Source organism: Papio anubis, chromosome 2 (genome assembly GCF_008728515.1).
Source record: "Papio anubis isolate 15944 chromosome 2, Panubis1.0, whole genome shotgun sequence".
In the NCBI taxonomy this organism is placed as follows: domain Eukaryota; kingdom Metazoa; phylum Chordata; class Mammalia; order Primates; family Cercopithecidae; genus Papio; species Papio anubis.
The window spans coordinates 14387743-14411286 of record NC_044977.1 but is presented as its reverse complement, the minus strand read 5'-3'; the positions used below and the strand labels follow the sequence as shown (position 1 = coordinate 14411286).

The 23544-nt window shown below is 36.4% G+C and overlaps 1 protein-coding gene and 1 non-coding gene across 13 annotated transcripts in view; one reads left to right on the top strand and one right to left on the bottom strand.

The window, feature by feature from the left end:
- Positions 1 to 23544, bottom strand: part of NSUN3 (NOP2/Sun RNA methyltransferase 3) — a 219540-nt gene that overhangs the window by 165155 nt on the left and 30841 nt on the right. For all 12 annotated transcript variants that reach the window (XM_003893821.5, XM_021933955.2, XM_021933954.2 and 9 more), the window contains exons 4-5: positions 22271 to 22425; positions 21415 to 21536 (exon numbers count right to left, since the gene is read on the bottom strand). In XM_003893821.5, the coding sequence (XP_003893870.2) occupies positions 21415 to 21536; positions 22271 to 22425 (277 nt within the window). The remainder of the gene's footprint in view (positions 1 to 21414; positions 21537 to 22270; positions 22426 to 23544) is intronic.
- Positions 18000 to 18059, top strand: LOC116273986. The gene has a single exon (XR_004182469.1). It is a non-coding gene; the product is annotated as a U7 small nuclear RNA (small nuclear RNA).

The following is a 23544-nucleotide window of genomic DNA, read 5'->3' as shown; positions in this document are numbered from 1 at the left end:
AAAGCAGTGTTTCTGGTTTTTGTTTTCCAATCAAAATTAAAAGATGTGTTTTACAATATACTAAGCAAAAATTAACACACTCCTAAAATGTAAGTACCTTAAATACACAGGGCCCTGTCCACTAAAATAATGTCTGGGATAAATCATCTGCGTCCATAACAATTTACACACATTTTGAAGTAGTGTACAAGAAACAAGTAATTATTATCACAAGAAACAGGTTTCATCCAAACCATAAACAGAGGACTGTATATGTATTTTTACAACAGTTAGATGGTAGGATGTGAGAAGGGCTGTTTGGGGGAGAAAAATGATTCACTCAAAACAAAAGAAAGATATTGCTTAATAGGTCTTAACAAGCCCACTAACAAATTTTAAATTCTGGAGGTGGCAAAACATTTAGAAACTAGAAAGACTTGAATAATACTAATAAACTTTGGCAAAGCTGTGGTACTGACCACATAAAAAGACAAGTCAGGATTAGAGAAAAAAGAAGAAAAAAAAAAGGTTAGGTTTGGGATCTGGTAAAAGGCAAAAGGGTTCTCTATGCTTGTGTAAATGTCTTTAGCATGCAAGTTATTATTATTTTTTTAAATAAAAGGAAGGAAAACTAAACAGCCAGCCAAGCAACATCCATTTTTGCATAATAGTATAGTATCCTCTATTAACCTCTCTAAATATGCCATGGCCCCTCGGCTCCTCAATGATCCTGTATCATGGTTTAACAAGATCCTGAGTAATGTCATATTATTCACTCACGCTAACCACTAACTATAATGCATGAAATTATTACAAACCAAGCTGTATTAAGACTGGTATTATTCATCATTGAATTCTAATGATAACAGTAAACTTTCTAATCATATTTAAGTAGAAGTCAGAAAAATGTCATGACTAACAACAGTAGAAGCAAAAGCATTATTTGATCAGATTAAGTAGAATGCTAACCTAGTACTCTAAAATGGAAACTAGTAAACATTATCTTGGGTTTTCCGTATTCTTTAATATAAAATGCCCAATTATAATGCAGAGCTGGAGAAGTACTTTTTAAAAAATTGACATATCATAATTGTAGATAATCTGAAGGCATATGTGTTATTTTCATACATGTTTACAATGTAGAATGATCAAATCAGGGTAATTAGGAAATCTATCACCACAAACATTTATCTTTTCTTTATCTTGGGAGCATTACAATTATTCTCTTCTAGCTACTTTGAAATATACATTAAATTATTGTTAACTACAATTTCCTTACTGTACTATCAAATCCTAGAATTTATACCTTCTACCTAACTGTATTTTTGTACCCATTAACCAACTTCTCTTTATTGGAGGAAGTACTTCTAAAGGAAGCAGAATTGTGACATAATATAATCCCTCTATCATTACTCTGAAACACACATATTCCCTTCAGAAGTCTCCTACAAAAGTGCTGATCAGGTTTAAACTCTACTTGAAATATGAGGTAAGATTCTCTCTTGCAACCCTGCTGTAGGAAACAAAGGTGATCTTGATTAATTTTATAGCATATAATACAATGGTCTGCTGCACAATGAAGGTAAGAAAAAAAGAAAAAAGGATATAGTAGAAAATGATTTTACCCCAAGTACTACTAAAAGAGAAAGAAAGATGGCCTCCTTGCCACAGAATGTATACCAGATAACCTGTTACTATATGGCAGATATCAGGTATATAACTTTCCCCAAATCTTCCCTTCTCTTTCAGTGTATCGTGGAACAGGCTGAAATGCACTTTGTGTTTGAACCACCTAGTTAATGAAGCTGCTGAAAACAAAACAATACACAGTTTTTAAAAAGAAACCATTAAATAGAATATAATGTTAAACTTCCCTCATTTGTGAACAGAAACTCCTCAATAGATTTTTGACAATTCACAGAATACACTCAAGTGGCACTTCAGGTCTATCTCTTATACTCTGTTGTGAATCCAAAAAGCTCTGCAACCTACAGGTTTTTAAAAATTAAGTTGTGAGGCCGGGTGCGGTGACTCACGCCTGTAATCCCATCACTTTGGGAGGCCAAAGGGGGTGGATCACTTGAGGTCAGGAGTTCAAGACCAGCCTGGCCAACATGGTGAAATCTCATCTCTACCAAAAATATGAGAAATTAGCTGAGTGTGGTGGCGTGTGCCTGTAACCCCAGCTACTCGGGAGGCTGAGGCAGGAGAATCACTTGAACCCAGGAGGCGGAGGTTGCAGTGAGCCGAGATCGTGCCACGGCACTCCAGCCTAGGTGATAGAGACACTGTCTCAAAAAAAAAAAAAAAAAAGTTGTGGCAGATTCATTTGGGTTAAAAATCTGACTTAAACCCATGTAAGGCTATTTATGGCCAAGACCTATCTCATGTGGTATAACTATTCATATGTCTTGCTGAAAAAATATTAATATGTTTGATTATGGAGTATTGTTCCAGACGCTCCTGTGGAAAGGAGGTTAGACCATGTACTAAGTATGTACTATATTACTTCTTTAAAATCTAAACAAATTCTGAATTCTGAAACACATCTGCCATTAAATAAGATTTTCGGCTTGTATTTTGGATCCAAATGAATTATACTGTAAAACTATATACAATATCTTCTGTAAATATGCATGTATGAAAAAACTAGTTAGTATGATAAAACTAGTTAACCACATAGTTATCCAGTTAAAGCTTAATTCTAATTACTTGTTGCAAGTAAATCATTTAAACGTTAACTTTTAAAAGCATCAGGTAGGCACATCTACTAATAAGTCGTCTATATGCAGGAGTCTACCAGCGTTTTCTAAGGAAAACTGGATTGTTTTGTGTTCTCAATACTCCAAGGATTCCTTCTTTCACTCCCTCAAAAAATGTTTTGATCTGCGTGTCTGTATTTTAAAGAAACTGTAAAATCAATAATAAACTCATTTTTTTTAAGGCATTCATTTTGTCTTTCCCAAAGTTTAATGATTTGCCTTTCACTGAAGTTCTCCATCCTTGAAAGGTCTGCTTAGAGGAAAATAGAGAATCATGCCTCAAGAGCCTTTTAAGAAACTGGCTTAAAACAAGGTGAGAATGTGTTGCTTCTCTAGCACAAGACAGACCACCTTTACATTCCCAGACTAATCTACATAGGCTTCTAACTAAAGGAGAGTAAGAAAGGACGATAAAAGAAAAATTATTCCTTGACTGAAATACCTTAAAGAAAAACATGTATTATCTTAATTATAGCATAAGTTCAATGACCTTGAAAAACTAAAACAAAACAAAACAAAACCCAAAATGTCTTGAAACACAGTTATCAAAGTTCCAAAGGAGAGTGTCTCAAAACGTAACCAAAATTTAAACCACGATGCAGGATGTCCTATTTTTTCCCTTGGTAAATATCTGAGTTTCAAACAGAGAATGTTATTTTTATAAATAGCTATTAAAACATACTAACACATTTTTAAAAATATAAATTCCCTTTCTAGGATCTATTCTTTTGGTGCTTGATTAGAAAATTTGGCATTCTGATGGGAGGGTCAGTGTTAATTAGATCACTGTATTCAACTGTTTTCTGCATTTAAAAAGGGCTGAGCCAAAAATGCAGAAAAGAACAATCAGCACAGCAACAGTGCCATCTTTTGACCGAAACAAGAGTGATTTTCCCTCTTTCATTAATTCTTCACGACTTATCACCAGGAGATAAACAAATTCCTTTTATGTCATCGCTGTAACAAGTTTGAAGTCACAATCACTGTCTTGCCTACAGTTTCTGGTACAGAAGTAAAAGAATCATACATGTCTGTGCTCCTGAAAAATTAAGATTATAGCCCCCAAATACTATGATTAATATATTTATTCCTCATCTTTATTCATGTCCCTTCCTTCGCCATTAGAGTATCAAGGCAATAGTACCATTCCATTGGAAGCAAATATAAGTAAAGGGTGCCACAATATTAGCAAGCTTGCCTTCTCAGAAATCTAGCATTATACATTTTTTAAAACCAAGTCAAATTGTAGGAATTTAAAAAATTTAAAATAAGCATAGGAACATAAATCCTGCAATTGGTCCATCGTAACCATTTAATATTCAATTAATATTTCAGAAAGCCAATGAGACTACCTTATAAAGCTATTTGCAACATATGTAGAAAAGAAAAACAGTTATATAATTAATAATGTGAAAAATGTAGGAAAACTACAGTCAGTCTTTTTATTTCACTGCGCAAATGACAGTTTAAGTCCAAAATTGAAAAGGTGAGATGCTTCCAGAGAACACTGGACACATTGTACATATTCCTCTGTGAGGAAATTGTTACATTTTCTTTAAACTAGAATAGAGCAGTAAGGAAAAAAAAAAAGAAGAAGAAACCGTGTCCTTTGCAGCAACATGGATGCAGCTGGAAACCACTATCCTAAATGAATTAATGTAGGGACAGAAAACCAAGTATCGCATGTTCTCAATTATAAATGGGAGCTAAACATTGTGTACTCATAGGCATAAAAATGGCAGTAATAGACACTGGGAACTACTAGAAAAGAGAGGACAGAAGGGGGGTAAGGGTGGAAAAACTATTTGATGCTATGCTCCCTACCTGGATGATGGAATCAATCAAATCCCAAACCTCAGCATCATGCAACACATCCGTGTAACAAACCTGCATATGTACCCCCTGAATCTAAAATACAAGAAATTATTTAAAAAAAATAAGTAAACAAAATAGAAAGAATCTACCTGAATAAAAGAGAACAGAATGTGGATTTGGTCCAGAAATCAAACAAGATGCTGACTCCTATGTTAACTGAGTGTAGGATACGTGATCGGCTTAATTAATAACATTAACCTTATGTTTACCTGGTGCTCTAGTTAAAGAGCACTTCACAGACAGAGTTTTAATAAAACCTTATGAGGTAAGATGTACAAGGTATATAGTCTGACCAGATTTATCAAATCGAGGGTCACAAAGACTCTGATTTGCCTGAAGTGACACAGCTAATAAATGCAGCACGAAGACTGCCACTCAAATCTAAGACCGCAAACTTCATCACTGCTATGTGCCCTGAAGCAAATATTACGACTGCCAAAATAAGTTTGGAATTTGGGGCAATAAGACATAGGACACCACATGCATTCATTCTATCGTCCCAATTGTCTCAAATACCCATTGAAGGTAAAAAATAACTATATACCTCCAGGCACTTTTAACATAAAGAAAGTAGAATTAATAGGTCTTAAGCAATGACCTGAGAATCTGAGCTACCAGTCCCTTTCATAGAGCATACAACCTCCACCTATTAAAGTGCTGCTGTACAGCATTATGATGAGGTGATTGAAAGCACACACTTCACACTGAGACATAATTTGAAACTTTTCATCACAGATTGCCATTTAAATGATAGTTGTGTTCAATTTTAACATATTAGACTCAATGTAGAAACTCAATCTTGGTAGTTATTCTAAATAACTTGGTAATTCATTTAACAATACTTTGTACAACTCTAAAAGGTAGATTAAAATACTGTTTTCCTCAGAAGCTTGACTCAGCAAGAAAATAAGTAGACAAACAGCCTGTACTAAAAAGCCTATTTTCAGCCTTCATTTACCTGATTCTGCCATTAATCCTCAATTTCCTGAAACTTTCTTCTGATCTGGCTTCCTAGATGCTATTTTTCCTTTGTTCATCTTCTATTTCTCTGAAGTCTCCCTTTAGCCTCCGCCTCCCCACCTGCCTTTCCTCTTTTTCCTGTCCCTTAAATATCAGTCTGCCCTAGAACTTTATCCTTCATTTCCTTTTTTAACCTGACATTAAATGTTTTATATGTTACCTTATTCAATCTTTCAATTAAGTTCTGAGGCATGAATTATTATTCTTACTTTGCAAACGAGAAAACTAAGGCAAGACAGTTATTTGTACAAAATTTCTCAGGAAATGTCCAAACCAGGATTAAAATCCAGGCAATCTAGTTCTATAACTCATACTTTTAATGGCAGTTATCCCCTCCCATTCATTATGTAAGGGCTTTGTCAACTACTTGATTATTGTAAAATCTTTCAAATTGACTTTCTTGCTTAAGGGTTTGGTTATTTTCGGGCTGGGCACAGTGGCTCATGCCTGTAATCCCAGCCCAGGTGGGCGGATCACGGGGCCAGGAGTTCAAGACCATCCTGGCTAACACGGTGAAACCCCAACTCTACTAAAAATACAAAAAAATTAGCTGGGCGTGATGGCAGGCGCCTGTAGCCCCAGCTACTCGGGAGGCTGAGGCAGGAGAGTGGCGTGAACCCGGGAGGCGGAGCTTGCAGTGAGCCCAGATCACGCCATTGCTCTCCAGCCTGGTCCAGAGAGCAAGACTCCACCTCAAAAAAAAAAAAAAAAAAAAAAGTATTTGGTTATTCTCTTTGCATCTTCCAGCATTACCTGATCAAGGAATTTCCAACTTGTAGCAGACACCTCTATTCTTCAGCGTCTGTTCTCATTTCCTTCTGTAGTGATGGGATTTTTAATTGGGTACAGCCAAGACTAATTTCCTAAACTGCCTTGTAATAACCACTATCATATGACTAAGTCTGGCCCATGAGACGTGAGTGGAAGTAATGTTGAATCATGCTTTTTCTCCTTCCTACTAGTTGCAATGCAGATTAAACAGCAAGAACTGGGATAGTCACCCTGGAATGTGAGGCTGAAGATTGGGCCTGGATCCCTGAGGATTCTGGAGTCTGGTCATCTACTGATTACCTAGACAACCCTGGGAAGCCTCCTCAGACTCTTATTTATTTAAGTCTCTATTATTTTGAGTATCTTTCTCTCTCTGTTATATTAGAAGAAAAACTGTCTTAACTAATACTGAATTTGCTACCACGTGGAGTTGTAGCAGAATCTAAGTATAGAACTGCCTCAATAAACAGGCAATAGAGGGCAAGGTCACAGAAACTACAGGTTAGAAAGCCAGTATGATGGCTAGATTAATTTAGGTTCAACTTGGCTGAACCATGATATTCAGATATTTGGTCTAGTATTATTCTGGGTGTGTCTGTGAGGGTGTTTTTAGATGAGAGTAATATTTGAATTGTTACACTGAGTAAAGCAGATGGCCCTCCATAATGTGGGTGAGCTTCATACAGTCAGCTGAAAAACTGAAGAGAACAAAAGACTGACCTCCCTGGAACAAGATGGAATTCTCCAGCAGATGGCCTGTGCACTTGACCTGCCATGTTGACTCTTCCCTGGGTCTCCAGGCTCTAGCGCATCCAGCAAATTTGGAACTTAGCCTTCATAGCTGTATAAGCCAATTCCTTAAATCTCCCTCTCTCTCTCTCTCTCTCTCTCTCTCTCGATAGAAAGACAGACAGACAGTGGTCCCATGAGATCATAATTTCCTTTTAACTAGGTGAATGAGCTTGTATTCACTTAGAAAAAAAGTGAATAAAAATGGTCTCTTCACCTAGACCCACTTCAAAGCTCAGTCTTTGAAACTTTTTCGTTGATTCTCCATGGAATATCTCCCTATTCTGTTTTTCCCAAGCAATACATTTTTAGCTGCTTGAAAACAGGGTTTGTGTTGCATTCATTCTGTATTTTTTACATACAGCACAACTGGAAACTATATTCTTAAAATATTAAATAAATTAATGGGCTGGGTGCAGTGGCTCACGCCAGTAATCCCAGCACTTTGGGAGGCTGAGTTGGGTGGATCACCTGAGGTCAGGAGTTCGAGACCAGCCTGACCAACATGGTGAAACCCGATCTCTACTAAATGCAAAAAATTAGCCAGGCATTGTGGTGGGCGCCTATAATCTCAGCTACTTCGGAGGCTGAGGCAGGATAATCGTTAGAAACCAGGAGGCCTCCGCCTCAGTGAGCAGTGAGTTGAGACTGTGCCATTGCACTCCAGCCTGGGCAACAGAGTGAGACTCCGTCTCAAAAACATAAAATAAAATAAAAAGGCCAGGTGCGGTGGCTCACACCTGTAATCCCAGCACTTTGGGAAGCCAAGGTAGATGGATTACGAGGTCAAGAGATCAAGACCATCCTGGCCAAAATGTGAAACCCCGTCTCTACTAAAGGTAAAAAAATCAACTGGGCATGGTGGCGCGCGTGTGTAGTCCCAGCTACTCAGTAGGCTGAGGCAGGAGAATCGCTTGTACTTGAAAGGTGGAGGTTGCAGTGAGACAAGATCGCGCCACTGCACTCCAGCCTGGCAACAGAGCAAGACTCCGCCTCAAAATAAAATAAAATAAAACAAAAAAATAAAAACAAATAAATAAATAAATGCTACCTTAATTAAGAGGCAGGTCAGGAAGAGAATTTTCAGTGTAAAACAAAGAAATATATTTAACTGAAACTAACACACAGAAATTCTGAATAGAGTTCTGCACATGTATCACAGTATAATATTAAAAAAAAGTAAATGTGGTAAAATGTAAAACAGTTGATGAATCTCCATAAAGAGCACACAGGAGCTCCTTGTACTATTTATTCTTACATTTTTTTCTAAGTTTAAAATTATATCAAAATAAAAATTTTACCAAAAAATATTCTGCGTAGAGAATAGTTGAAGCAACCTCTAACTTTTATGTTATAGAACAAATGGAAAAGATAGAGGCCAGAGGCTTTATCTAAAAACAAACAAACAAACAAACAAACAAAAAAAAAACGGAAAAAAAAAAAAGCTTTTGCTAACAAGTAATTTATAAAAATGAGAAAAGTTTTTCTTCTTGCCAACTGGGTCTTAAATAATAAATTCCTACAGAACGTAAAACAGCCTGTTAATGAAGGCAGCTACTTAGCAATTGTGGTCTCATTTCTGATTGAGTAGAACAGTTTGGTGACCTTTTTAAAGTAAACTTGACCTTATGGAACATGGCCACTGTTTTAAAATTGAGATATGTTGCCCCAAAAATGCCATTAAGACATTTAAAAATGTCAGTTGTCCCTTACACTGCCTTTCTAGTAAACAAAAGGGAAACCTAACGGAGTTTGGGAGAGTGGGGCAGGAGACAGCAGATAGTCTGATTTAAAGAAAATAAATCTAGTTAAAAAAAAAAATTAGCCAGGCATGGTGGCTCACACCTATAATTCCAGCCCTTTCAGAGGCCAAGGCAAGAGGATTACTTGAGTACAGGAGTTTGAGACCAGCCTGGGCAACAGAGAGAGACCCCTGTTTCTACAAAAAATAAAAAATTAACCAGGTGTGGTGGTGCATGCTGTGGTCCCAGCTACTCAGAAGGCTGAGATAGGAGGATCACTTGGGTCCAGGAGGTCAAGGCTGCATGATCACCCCACTGCACTCCAGCCTGGACAACAGAGTGAGACTCCATCTCAAAACAAACAACAACAAAAACAAAACAACAACAAAACATATATATGCCTAATTTGATATAGCAATAGAAATATTTTAATTAGGCCAGGCACAGTGACTCATGCCTGTAATCCCAGAACTTTGGGAGGCCAAGGCAGGCAGATCGCTTGAGCCCAGGAGTTTGAGACCAGCCTGAGCAACGTGCCAAACCTCATTTCTACAAAAAAATACAATTAGCTGGTGTATACCTTTTGTTCAAGCTACTCGGGAGGCTGAGGTGGGAGGACTGCTTGAGCGTGGGAGATGGAGGTTGCAGTGAGCTAAGATTGTGCCAGTGCACTGCAGCCTGGGTGACAGGGTAAGATCTTGTCTCAAGAACAAAATAATAATAATAATTTTTTTATTTGCTACAAAATAATTTAACAAATGGTAAAACCACATCTTTAACCACTTCTTTTCTTCCCTGAAGCACTTTGGGAATTTTTTCTTCATTTACTTTTCCATTTCTTTTTTTTTAATACTACATTGTTGACTTCTAGTATTCCTTTCCAATATTTCTATTTTTGTTCCTTTTCAGCAGTTCCCATTTCTTTCATTTTTCCACTGTCTGTTTCTCATCATTTCACCCTGTTTCTATCAGTTTACTATTTCTGCTGGCAAACAGCAGTCTGGGCAAGAAAGCAAATTAAAAAAAAAAAAAAAACAAAAAACCCCGACCACTATTATACACTACGACCAAAGAAAACATTCAGGTGAAAAGCTGAAGCTCATGTACAATCTATCAAATAGATGCAGATTTAAAATTAGGTTTCATGGCACTATAAGAATCCAAAACACAGACATTTCTAGGTTGATAGTTCTAATGCCATCGTCAGTTTTGAAAGTATTATTTTACAAGCCTTGAGGGTAGCCTTCACTGTGCTCACAGTAAGTAATCAAATTTCTAGATATCACACTGTTTATTATCAAAAGAGTTGTGTGAATTCAAGATAAAGAAACATGACCAAGCTTGCTGTTTTCAGAGATACCATACCCAGCGGCTATTCTTTTGTCAGCCTAAGAAACAAAAACAGTGCTGATAATTATCTTCTTTCCACTGACAGTAAGCTTTTACCTTGAAGAAGCAATGTTTCTTATAAAGTACTAGTACAAGAGTAATGACATTAGACACTTTTGAAATAGATTATAAATGACACATTTTAACATACTTATTATTGGTTTCCACTTGGAGACTTCACGTTTAGTACCTCTTCTTAACAGTTCATTACCTCATTAATATGAGTATGAAACGGTAGGGATTAAAACTGCTCCACTAAATTAAATATAAGGATCTCATTTTGTGTTGCTTAGGTGGGCCAAGAGTGACAACAAACCCACAGTAGGCCTGCCTAACTTCAAGGTAGGGTCTCTGTCCTATTAACCATTGCCTCTTAACTCACACAAATGAAAAAAAAGAAAAGCCTTCAAGAAAACCACGAGAATTGACCTGATTTTGTCCCATGGCAAATGTGCTTATGAATGGAGATAGTTTATAGTTGATTTTAATGATTTAAAAGGATTTATTCAAACCGTGTGTGTGTGTGTGTGTGTGTGTGTGTGTGTGTGTGTGTGTGTGTTAAGAAGAAACTTTCTTCAAGTGAAATTCTACATGCTTAACCGGAAAAAAGATACCCTGCCTATAGTTGGATTTGGTGTGCCAGACTAAGGGGCTCCCCTGTTCATCCCTATCTATTCCTTCAAGACAGCTCCCGAAGCAATTCTACAGAAACCCTACGTCTTCACAGTGCTGAGTTTGAATGCCAATGTCCTAAATAAATCTTTGGAGGAAAAAATGACCATCATTTCCTAAAGAAAAAAGTCATTTGACTCCTGCAGTAGCCAGACTAAAAAAGAAATAAAAGCCTACCAAGTTTACTAAAGGCATTTTAGTGACTCCATTTAGGTCAATGGCATGGTAAGTTCAAATTCCTGTAGTGAGTGGCAGAATGAGGCCAAATGCCAGGAGAACCTTGCTGATAGAAGAAGAAAGAGTCACAGGGACTCTTAATGGATAGGCTGGATCGTGGTTTTTCAGCCCAAGGTCCAATCCTTTGGATCATAAAAGTCATTGTTCCTACAGAAAGAAGATTCGGGGGAGGCAAAAAGAACACAGAGCACCAAGAGATAAGTAAGAATGCTCAAGCAACAAAACAGCCTTTTCCCAAAATAGCCAGGTCATCCTCTGCTGCACGCAATGGTCACTCTTTAGAAATCTTGAAAAGTCAGTTCAAATTTTTTAAACTAGAAGAATTTATGTGCTCCCATGTTTCAAATGCTTTAATATACTTATTATACTTATTTGCTCAGTTTTGTTTTGTTAAATATCCATTAAAAGTTTTTCAAAATATTCAGAAAAATGATGTTAAACTCTTAACATCAGTCATATTTTACAAATTGAATAAACTATGGTGAGTTAATGAAATGTTTAAAGTATCATCTTATTTTGAAGACTGCTTTCTTCTAACATTAATCCACTGATAATCATTGCTCACCTGGAAAAATTCCATAACTTCCCAATTATTTATTCCCAATAGCTTTCTTCTCTCTCTGTTTGCTCTCTTGTGTCTACCCTCTACGTGTAATAATCTTTCTAAAATAAATGTAATTATGTAATTTCATTATTAGAAATACTTCAGTAGCTCTCCACTGTATATATAACAGTTGTGGTAAACTATGGAATAAGTTATTCCCTCATCCTCTTAATCATGTTTCCATGCCAAACATGTAAGAGGCAAGGCTCTTACTTTTTGTCTAATAGCTGCTAGGAAGAGTTGATTAAGCCCCCAGATTTAGATGTGGGACTGGACTAAAAAGCTTGCAACTGGGACTCAGGTCCAAATCATGCCACTCAATTCAGCTTCATCACAGAGACCTGGTTGGGGTTCAGGAGTGAGCTAACATAAAAGATCAAATTGTCAAATCTGATTCACACAGACCAGAGACCTTACCTACTATCAAGCTTTACTATTTAATAATAATTTTAAGTATACAGGCAATCAAGTGGCACAAGAGAAGCAGAGAAAGGTCTGGGACAGCTGATATAGCGCCCCAGGTCTTGCTTTCAGTATTGGGTATGAATTTTTAATTCAGAATAGATGAATTCTCTAAATCATGTTCACAGATCACTTCACACAATGGGGAGCATTTAGGTTATGTCACAACATACCTTATGCAGTTGATACATGGTATCTCCAGGAAGGAAGCCATGCCCCATAAATCTATATAGATGCTAGTTTGTGTTTACCATAGGCAATCCTAACCAGGAACATGCTGCTCAAAGCATGCCATAAATAAGAACTATCCTCTTAGCAAAACTCATTAGTCTATTTACCAAGGAAGCCAATTATCTACATGTTTATGAGAAGATTTAACTGAGTCACCTGCCTTCTTTCTTTCCTTAGGAGTGTCCCCCTGGAAATCAAAACAGAAATGGATCACAGGCCAGCTGCTATAACTCCTTCCCAGAGAGTTATCAAGCTCTTGCCTGGAACTTTAAAAAGCTGATCTTTTAATCTCCATTAGGATACAGTTTTGTACTATTTCTTTCATTAACCAGATTGTGTAAGGAAAGAAGAGTTTTAGGTATTCCTAGCTACCTCAATAAATGAATACATAAATGAAGGAATGGCATGTTTTCAAAGACTATTGAATAATTGAAATGTTCACGATAAATTAAGTGGAAAAAGATATCAACTGTATGTCACTATGATTCCTATTATTCTACATACTAAAAGCAGCCAAAGGTAATAAATAAATCAATAAATATATATGTATCTTAGCTCCAGTATATTATACTCTATTGTATATTATTATACAATAGTATAATATTGTATATTAGACAAATCTCTTTAGTTTAAATATTTACCTGCTGCTTATTTTGTACTCCATCCTTAACAAGAACAAAGTTAGGCATCCTTCCCTCTATTCCCTTAGCATCCTAACTGTTCTATTATTATAGGTCTTAACCACATTTTATGATAATTGGCCTGAGGACCTTGAGAACAAGAATCATTTCTATATTTTAAAATCTGCAATGCTTAGCTAAGTTCCCAGTATAAAGTAGATAATGTTAGGCCGGGCATGGTGGGTCATGCCTGTAATCCCAGCACTTTGGGAGGCTGAGGCAGGTGGATGGGAGTTTGAGACCAGCCAGGCCAACATGGTGAAACCCCGTCTCTGCTAAAAATACAAAAAGTAGCCAAGTATGGTGGCACATGCCTGTAATCCCAGCTACTCGAGAGGCTGAGGCATATGAATTGCCTGAACCCAGGAGGCGGAGGTTGCAGTGAGCTGAGATCATGCCACTGCACTCCAGCCTAGGTAACAGAATGCGACTCTCTCAAAAATAAATAAATAAATAAATATTAAAAAGTAGATAATGTTAAATAAATTAATAAATGCTGATAACATCTGATTTTCAAGATTGTATTCATATTGTCAATATATCTTTGACACATATTTTTTATGAAAGAAAATATAGTAGTTACAAATTATAGCTTTGGATGGCCCCTCAGGCTTTTATAATTTCGTTGAATGTGTAATATTTTGATCAGTAAACTCTTGTTAAAAAGAAGTATGTTCTTTCCCCAAATAAACTGTGCATTTTAAATTTCATAACCTCTGACTACTGCCACCTAAACTTAAAGAAAAAAGAAGTAAGATGAAGAATACAGAGGAGGTAGAACAGAAAGAGGAAGAGAATAATTAGTAGTAGTAGTTGCAGTAGTTGTTAATAGTAGTTTGCTTTTGTTTTCTGGATTCCAAACATATGACTAAGCATATGATGACAGTATGCAACATGAACTGAATTATTCAAACGTTAAAAAGAAAACATATACATAGCTGAAGCAGTGGTGGAAATTTTCCATTCTGAGAGCCCCATATATTCAAATATTATTTTTCCAATATAAACATATCAATTTTTTGGTCACTGTGTTGATGAATGATGAAGGCCATGCTGCACAGTCACTAGGTATTCTTTATCTTAGCTCCAGTGCATCAGAGAATAGACGTTAGTGTTTTTGTTTTTTGTGTTTTTTTTAATGTTTCTTTCAAAACACAATTCTTGCTGTCAGAGTACCACCTTTAAGGATTGTTATCTGGATGATTTATACAAATTTTCAAAACATTACCGAATAATCTAAGCTTCCTTTTTCAATGAGCTCACAAATTGGATTTTACTTGTCAAGTAGTGAGAAAAGAAAACCAGAAGGGGTCAGTATTTTAAATGTAATTGATTTTCTCCTAGGAAACAAATGACATGATACATTACTGCAATAAGTTACCTACATTTTTGTTATAAATCATATTCTTCAGTTAGTGCTTTCTCACCCAAAAATCATGTAAACTTCTCTTATACAAATATCATAGTCACTTTTTAGAAAGACTACATATATTTCATTTTCAGTATATTTTCCCACTTTATTTTTCTTGATATAAAGAATTTGATTAAATAGTATGAACATACATAGCATGTAACAGGAATGACCGGCTCAAAAATTATTTTGAGAAATGATAATAAAGGTATACTTTTAAGTGGCATTCCATTAATAGAACTGGCTTATGTTTAATTATTCCTTTTATCCTTGCCCCTCATTCTCATCTCCTGAAAATAGCTTTGGGACAGATGTGTGAGGAAATCTGATATAACTTTTATCTTTATGTTCTGTAAATTCAATAGAAAATTCTAATTTTTCTATCTCTATATGGATAAATCAAAGAGTCTTTAAGTATACAAAGAACTCATATTGTTTTGAGATCTTTCTCCTGTCATCACTGTGCCTTCCAATAAGTTTTTCATGTTAAAAAACAAAAAACAAGTTAGATTACTATTTTTATCATTATACATACTTCTATATGTATATTAATTTAAAAAAATTTAAGGAGCATTACATATCTACTAACAGTTTTTTAAAAAAAAAAATTAACATCAGTGCTGGGCACAGTGGCTCGTGCTTATGGCCTCAGCACTTGGGAGGCCAAAGAATCAGGATCACTTGGGGTCAGGAGCTCGAGACCAGCCTGGGGAATATAGTGAGACCTTGTCTCTAGAAAAAAATTTAAAAATTAGCCAAGTGTGGTAGCATGCCTCTGCAGTATCAGCTACTCAGGAGGCTTAGGTGGGAGGATCACTTGAGCCCAGGAGATTGAGGCTGCAGTGAGTTATGATCGTACCACTGCTGCACTTCAGTCTGGCAGACAGAGCAAGACCCTCTCTCTAAATTATTTTTTTAAATAAAAATAAAAAATAAAGAAATTAACATCAAAAAACTTCTATCAAATAAGACATTAATTTTCATTTATTTTTCATAAAAATGTACCAAATGTACCAGATTAATATCGAATTGTAGAGTATATGATTATAGGACACTGTCTTTCCAAAAGCTGAAATTCTGAACACTGTGCAGACTGCTTATGTAACATAAATATAAATAATTTCTGGTAAAGTGACAGCATGACTTCATACAGTCATAAAGGGCATAAATACCTTTTTTAAAATTGAAAAATAATAATTGTGAATATTTATGGGATATAATGTGATATCTTGGTCTATGTACACATTGTAGAAAGATTCAATCTGGTTAATTAGCATATCTATCACCTCACCAACTTATCATTCTTTTGTGATAAGAACATTACAGATCTATTCTTTTAGCAATTTTGAAATATACATCATTAACTGTGGTCACCATGCAGCATGATAGATCATTATAACTTATTTCTTCTAACTCTCAGACTTTGATCAACGTCTTACCTTTCCCCATCCTTCTCTTCACCCTCAGCCTCCAGTAACCACCTTTATATGCTATTTCTATGAGATCAACTCTTAAGATTCCACATGGAAGTGAGATCATATGGCATCTATCTTTCCATTCCTGGCTTATTTCACTTAGCATAATGTCCTACTGTCCCACCTATGTTGTAGTAAACAACAGAATGTCCTTGTTTTTAAAGGCTGTATAAGTTCTCATGTGTATAAAGTACCTTTGAGCACTGTATCTGTCAACAGACGATGTACATACAAGTCTAGCCTTTGGCAAAACAATACAATCAGAAAGTTTCCCTTATTTACCTCTTGCCTATCTTTTCCACTCCTTTTCTCACTTCTGAGTGCCATCTTCTGTCCACAGTATGAGGCCAGACAATATTTGTTTACCTGCATTCCAATTGCTCTTTGCAAATGAAAATAAGGATCTGTAATCAATCCTTCATATGAATGAAACTCATACACATCTATGTATTTACTCTCTTGCATGCTTGCATTTTAAAACCTTTTATCTCATATTGTGGAATAAAAGGGTTGCCTTTTGTTAACAAAAGGTAATGCAATAACTATCTGAGGAAAGATTGGAAGACAAGCAGGAGGAAACTCTAGGTAAGTGATATAGTGATAAAACAGAGCTATTCCTGATGATAAAATTGCTATTGTCTCTTTTTTTTTTTTTCTTTTTCATTTTTTGACGTCAAGGGCAGGAGATAAAAGAGAGATTATGTCTGGTATTATCATTTTTTTTTCCTTTATCTTTTTAACCCCAAGACTTGTAGATGTCAGGAATCCGATCATTTTCTCTGCATATAGCTTGGATATCTTGCTCTCTCCCCTTTGTTATCATAATCACATAGCCAAGGGACTCGGAATTCTGGCTGCTTCAAGTTATTGCAAAACCTCTCAGGCAGACCAGGAAGCAGAGGCAGGGAATGTAGAGCAGCTGCTGAAGGAAAAGAATGGGAGATGGCTGGTGCGGCAGTCTTTCCCAGTCTCATATGATTACATGAAAACCTACACTGAATGTGATCTCAGCTTTGTGCCCTGCCAATTTGCTACTAAACTGATGTGCTACTAAAACCATTCCTTTAGGGAAGTAAGATGATGGAAGAGAGGAGTGGCCACTACAGAAGAGCCTTCGTTGCTGGGACATAAGAAGATGCCCATCTGGGGTTCATGCATGCGAATGATTTTTTGCAATGATGATTGAAATGCTAAATGATATTAAGAAAAATGTATTAAACGATAAAAAAATTAAATTACATCTGTAGCCATGTTTTGGCTATGTAGAAGCAATACTAATCAAAATAAATTATGGGAATTGCTTTACATTTATGCCTAATCACCTTGCAGCACAATAATGATTACATCATTATTTTTGTCAGATTAACTGTGCTATCAATTTAATTACACCTATAAATTCTAAATACTCAACCCATGTAATATACTGTTTTTAAACAATTACTTAGTCTCTTCTACATGCCAGGCACCAAATTATATGGTAGGAATAAAAATAATAAAACAATCCCTGCTCCCATGGGGCTTACAGTCTTGTCAAAAAGAGAGGCACATACTAGATAATTGTGTAGCAGAGGAACAATAAATCTATCTTTAAGTGAAGGTGAGGACATGAGGACAATATCCACACCACTCCCTGGAAATCAGGCAAGGCGTCAGTAAGGAGACATCAGAGCTGATTCCTGAAGAATCAGTAGAGTTTGCCAGGAGAAAGGGGAGCGTAAATTAGAAGAACTCTCAACGAAAAGGAACAGGAAATGCACTGGCCTTGGAAAGGAGATACTGTATGGACTGTTGAGAAACTGCATGGTTGGAACAAAATGAGTAAGAGTTCCGAAACAATGAGGTTGCTGAAGTAAGAAGGGGCCAGGTCAAAAGAGGACTTGAGCAGTACATTAACAGTATGAAGTATTGCAGTTATTTTAGAATTTGTCTAGCAAATTCTGGTTTTCACTGGAAAATCCCCCAATTAAAAATAAAAGAGCATGAAATTTTGCTGGTAATGGGGAACCACTGTAGGATTTCCAGAAGGATAACTGACACGAGATTTTCATTTCGGATGTGTCACTCTGGCTTCACTGTGGAGAATCAAGTAGTATGGCTCACAACTGGAGACATGTAGGACAGTTAGGGGCCAGTTAAAATCATTTAGGTGACAATACTGGTGGCTTAGGTTAGGCTATTCAGGATGGAGAGAATTGGGTGAACTTGAGACACATGTAATAGGTACATGTGTCTCAGTGATTGAGACGTCTTAGTGATTGATTCAATAAATGAGAAAGAGGGAAGTGGAGATCGATGTCTGACTTAGGCAAATATATGGTGGTGTGGCGTTTACTAAAACCGAGAAGAGAGGGGGAAGAGGCAGGTTGGTGGAATTTCTATTCTGATTTTTTATTTTGTTGATTTGGTGAAGATTATCTCTCCTAAGATAATTAGAAATTATGATTTTTATCTTAATTATTTGAGCTTTTAGTTTCTGGAGATCTCGGATAGTAACTGAATATACAGGTCTGAGGCTAAGGAGAAAGATCTGAGCTTAGACTCGTATTTGGGAGATAGTCTAAGCTCACGTATTGGGAGATATCAGCTGAAGCCATCAGATAGAGAAAAGGATCAACATCAGTAGGCTAAAGAAACTCAAAATTTGTGGGATGAGCCAATGAGCAGCAAGTTGAATAACATATGAAGAAGGCATAACTGAGAAGTAGGGAGAACCAGGAAAGCCTATGATCACAAATGTCAAGGGAAGAGAATATTTTAAGAGGGAGCAAGCAGTAAACAAAGTCCAGTGCAGCAAGGAGTATAAACTGGTATAGCCTTTTTGGAGAACAATTCAACACAGCTATTAAAATATTTGATCCTTGATTCTACTTCTCAATATTTATTTAATCTAGAAAAATGCTAGTAGACATGTCTGATGAGACAAATTAAAGAACGGTTTATAAAAGTAAACAAATAAACAAACAAAAACAAGAAACAACGTAAATATCCAGAAATAGAGGATTAAAGGATTAAAAAGGAATACAATAGATCCTCTTGAATATTTCACATAAGTTAAAGAGAATAAAGTAGACCTACATGGAAAAGACTAAGAAGTATTTGGTGAAAAAAAAAAAAAGACCATGTTACAGAAGAATATACATATCATGATAAAAGTTATTTTAAAATGTATTTCACTACATACAGCTACTAATCCAACAGTGAACTCTAAGAAGAAAGCTGATATTTGGTTGGGCATGTGGCCAACAGGGCCTTTTGCTTCATTTGTATTATTTTTTTTTTTTACAATGAAAATGGTTTCATGTATTACCTGTATAATCAGAAATATATTTTAAAAATTTTAAAAATTAATAGTTCTTTAATAAGAATAGGTTTGGAAGAGTAAAGGAAACAGAAGATAAAATATAATTAATCAAGGAAAAACAGTAGACAGAATATATCACAGAAATATATCACAGAAAACCTGGTAATAAACAGAAAGAAAAGGAAGTCGGGGGCAGATTTGTCAGGAGACAGAGAAGAAAAATAATATTCTCAGGAAGCCTGTTTGCTTGCTTACTGATTAAAAAAAAAATGTAGATCACAATGTTAATAAGCCATCACAAGATTTAGTATCTGTTACAGGTGTAAGGAATAACAATGGCAAGGCTGGTGTAGCAGGAACAATTAAGAAACTGAGGCTGGGGGATGCTGCCTCATGCCTGTAATACCAGCACTTTGGGAGGCCAAAGCAGGCAGATCACTTGAGGTCAGAAGTTCGAAACCAGTCTGGTTAACATGGTGAAACCCCCGTCTCTACTAAAAATACAAAAATTAGCCAGGCATGGTTGCGGGCACCTGTAATCCCAGCCACTTGGGAGGCTGAGGCATGAGAATCGCTCGAACCCAGGAGGCAGATGTTGGAGTGAGCCAGGATCACACCACTGCACTACAGTATGGGTGATAGAGCAAGACTCTATCTCAAAAAACAAACAAACAAACAAACAAAAAATGAAGAAGCCAAATCAATAAAGCTTAGGTGAGAAAAGATTTACAGAAGGATCTAGGTCATCTCAAAGCTAATAACCCAAAGGGTAAAAGGGAAAGGTGGTATAAAGTTTTCAAAATATCTTAGTGTTACATGAAAGGTGGACATCAGAAGTATACAAACAAATGGTCTAACTGCTGGATGAGAAATGGTCAGAAAAGCTTTCTGATAAGTCCTACCAAGAATCACCATAATGAACAGGACATAATCTGATACAAGACTATGTATTAGTATTGGTTAAAATATTTAGGAAATGGTATATGTTCATTGCTGTGTATCAGTCAGAAGTTGGAAATGTACACTGTCATTCACTGTCTTTCTATGTGCAAGAGGTAATAAGTGATTAAGGGACCATTTAATTGTATTTTAAATATTATAGATAATTTTGGTTTAGCAGCTGGGTGTGGTGGCTCATACCTGTAATCCCAGCACTTTGTGAGGCCGAGGCAGGCAGATTACGAGGTCAGGAGTTCAAGACCAGCCTGACCAACACAGTGAAATCCTATCTCTACTAAAAATACAAAAACAAAAACAAAAAAAAAAACTGGGCTTGGTGGCGCACACCTGTAATCCTAACTACTCAGGAGGCTGAGGCAGGAAAATAGCTTGAACCAGAGAAGTAGAGGTTGCAGTGAGCCGAGACTGCACCCACTGCACTCCAGCCTGGGCGACAGAGTGAGACTGTCTCAAAAACAGACAAACAAAAATATATGATTTAGCATTAAACAAGAAGAATTACATGGGAGTAGCACATACGTCAAAATCGCTGTTGGAATCCGAACAACAATGTTCCAAAATGGCTCTGTTCTTAATGAAACCAAATGTTCAGTGGCCAGGTCCTTCTGGAAAATTCTCAGAGGGGAGACACGCACTAACAATGAGCTACAACTTGCTAGGGGCTGATTCATCCAGAACATTAACAAAACATGCATCCTGATTCAAAGCTATTCTTAAAGGGCTGCTCAGATTCTGGTAAAAGAAACAGGGCTATGAACCCCCAGGCTTGGGTCCCAGTGAGCAAACAACTTTGAACTACAGTAAAATCGTCTATGCCCTTTAAGAGACAATGCACAGCAATACTACACGTCACTGGGGGTGCAGGGAGGGGCGGTGAGCATTACAGCATGAGCGATAAAGGGGAAGAAGTTGGGAATTTTTTGAGTGCAGCCTTTGGAGGAATAATCACTGACACCTACACAGCAAGCCCTCCATTGGGGGCCTGATATGTTCTATCACACCTGCTTAAATTACATCAGACACCAAAATACACTTTTGTATTAACAGTCCCTACCTTAAGAGCTCTATCTGTAGAAGAGGCAAATTCCTCCTTTGACTTATCCTACAGGATGCCTTCTGAGAGTCAGAAGAAAACAACCAGCTTCGATCATTTGAACACGGAGCATCCACTAACACCTAGAGAAAAAAAAGGACAAGCGATGCAAATATGCACTGACAATCTATTCTCAGGCACGAAATAGAGAAATTCTCTAGAACATGGTAAACAAATAGCAAATAAATAAAAACATTTCTTTTTTAACTGAAAATACACCACAGTAAGTTTTTCCTTATGGCATTTCCTCACTAACACTTTTCAGAAAAACTTACCATGTACTTTCAGTGTTTGTTTTTTGGGGCTTAGGATGGGAGAATTAAAGTTTACTATGTCTACTAATGCTATTTGATATACCTGACAACCACAGCAAAAACTTTTACAAAAGTTACGAATTGTAATTAGACATTAATATATTTCTGAATTCTCAGCACTTATTTCTAAGAATGAATATTTCAATTTCGGCTCACTGAAATGACCTCTTTTTCTTCAACTGTCATACTCTAATATGAAATGTTACTGAATTAAAGCAATACAGTAGTGACCCAAATAATATCTGATCTTTTCCTGAGTATCTTTGAGTTACCTGCCAATACAAAACATTCTATAATCCCCAATCCCAATGTTACTGCTTCCTTTGAACCATGCTGACGACCAAATGAAAACTGCTTCCACATTCACTTTATCAAAATTTTCCAGGGTACCGAAAAACTGTATCAGGCTATGTCTGAGAACAGATGGAAAATAACAACCACAAAGCAACATAATAGTGGTATCATTGGGCATCCATCAGTTTGTCACAATGTAATAAAAGTACCTTGTCAAACATTTCAGGCTGGGCGTCTCCCATTTTTCTGCCATCCAATTCGGACACTTTAATTACATTTATCAAAGGCTGTGGGATGAAAGATTCTAATGTCTGCCTCAGCCACTTCAATCTCAGACTATCATATTCATTACAATGAAGATAACCTAAATAAAAAGGATTAAAAAGTTTCAAATGAAGGCAATAGAACTGTTAAATTTCTACTTTTCAGCAAATAAATTTCAGGAAGAAGTTAATTCATCAAAATTATGCAGAAATAGGGCTCAGAGGTAAACATTATAATGTCCTTATGCTTTAAAAACAGAAATAAGGTGTACATGTATGTATATATAGATACACACACCTACTACATAAAACATTTACAATAGTCATGCCTACACAGTCTCTCAGAAGCTCTCAGCATTTTCTCCACCAAGTTTAATTTTATTATAGGTAAAACCTATAAAAAATTATAGATTCCTAAAGATATGTTATACAACCAATACCTCAGACACGGTTCTCGCTCTAAAGAACTAACGCTTAAGAGTAAACACAGGTGGTAATTCAGGTGCAAGAAGATGAGACTCACATTGGGGCAGATGCAGGAACTGTCCTGGCTTAAAAGTCTCCTGTCCCACAGGAACCATCTTTTCTTTTAACAACTCCACAGGCTTTCAGTGTCTCCACAGGGACATGCCCAGTTATAAGAATCACTGTACTCAGAAGACCCAAAGCATGGCATCTCTACCAGGTCTCCAGGGGTTATTTATTCTTTCTCCCAGCCCACATGCAGTTTACCAATCAGGCTCATTTTAATCATAAGCAATCTCGCCTAGAAACATAGTGACAATCTCTGTCAGGTTACCAAGGAAACAATACTAGAGAACTAACTGAACATGAAATTTTAACATAGAAGGGGAAAAAAAAATTGCAAAGCCTTTGCTCAAATACATACTTACATATACGTATATATATTTACATATATATTTACACACACACATATATATATTAGGTTTTTTTTTCTGATTGTCATTCCACTGTTAAAAAGTAAAAAAAAAAAAAAATTTAATGACTTCTCATCATCCACTGAATAAAGTTCAAATGTGGAGTCCTTAAATCAAGGTCCATAATAGCCAGACCCCAGGACAATCTTTCCATTTTAATCTCCCACTATTTCCCCAGTATGCTCTGTGCTCTATCAAACTTGATGGACTATTCCATTTCCCACACATACTCTGTACTTCTCTTATTTATCTCATATGAGAGGTGTTTCTATGTATGGCTTA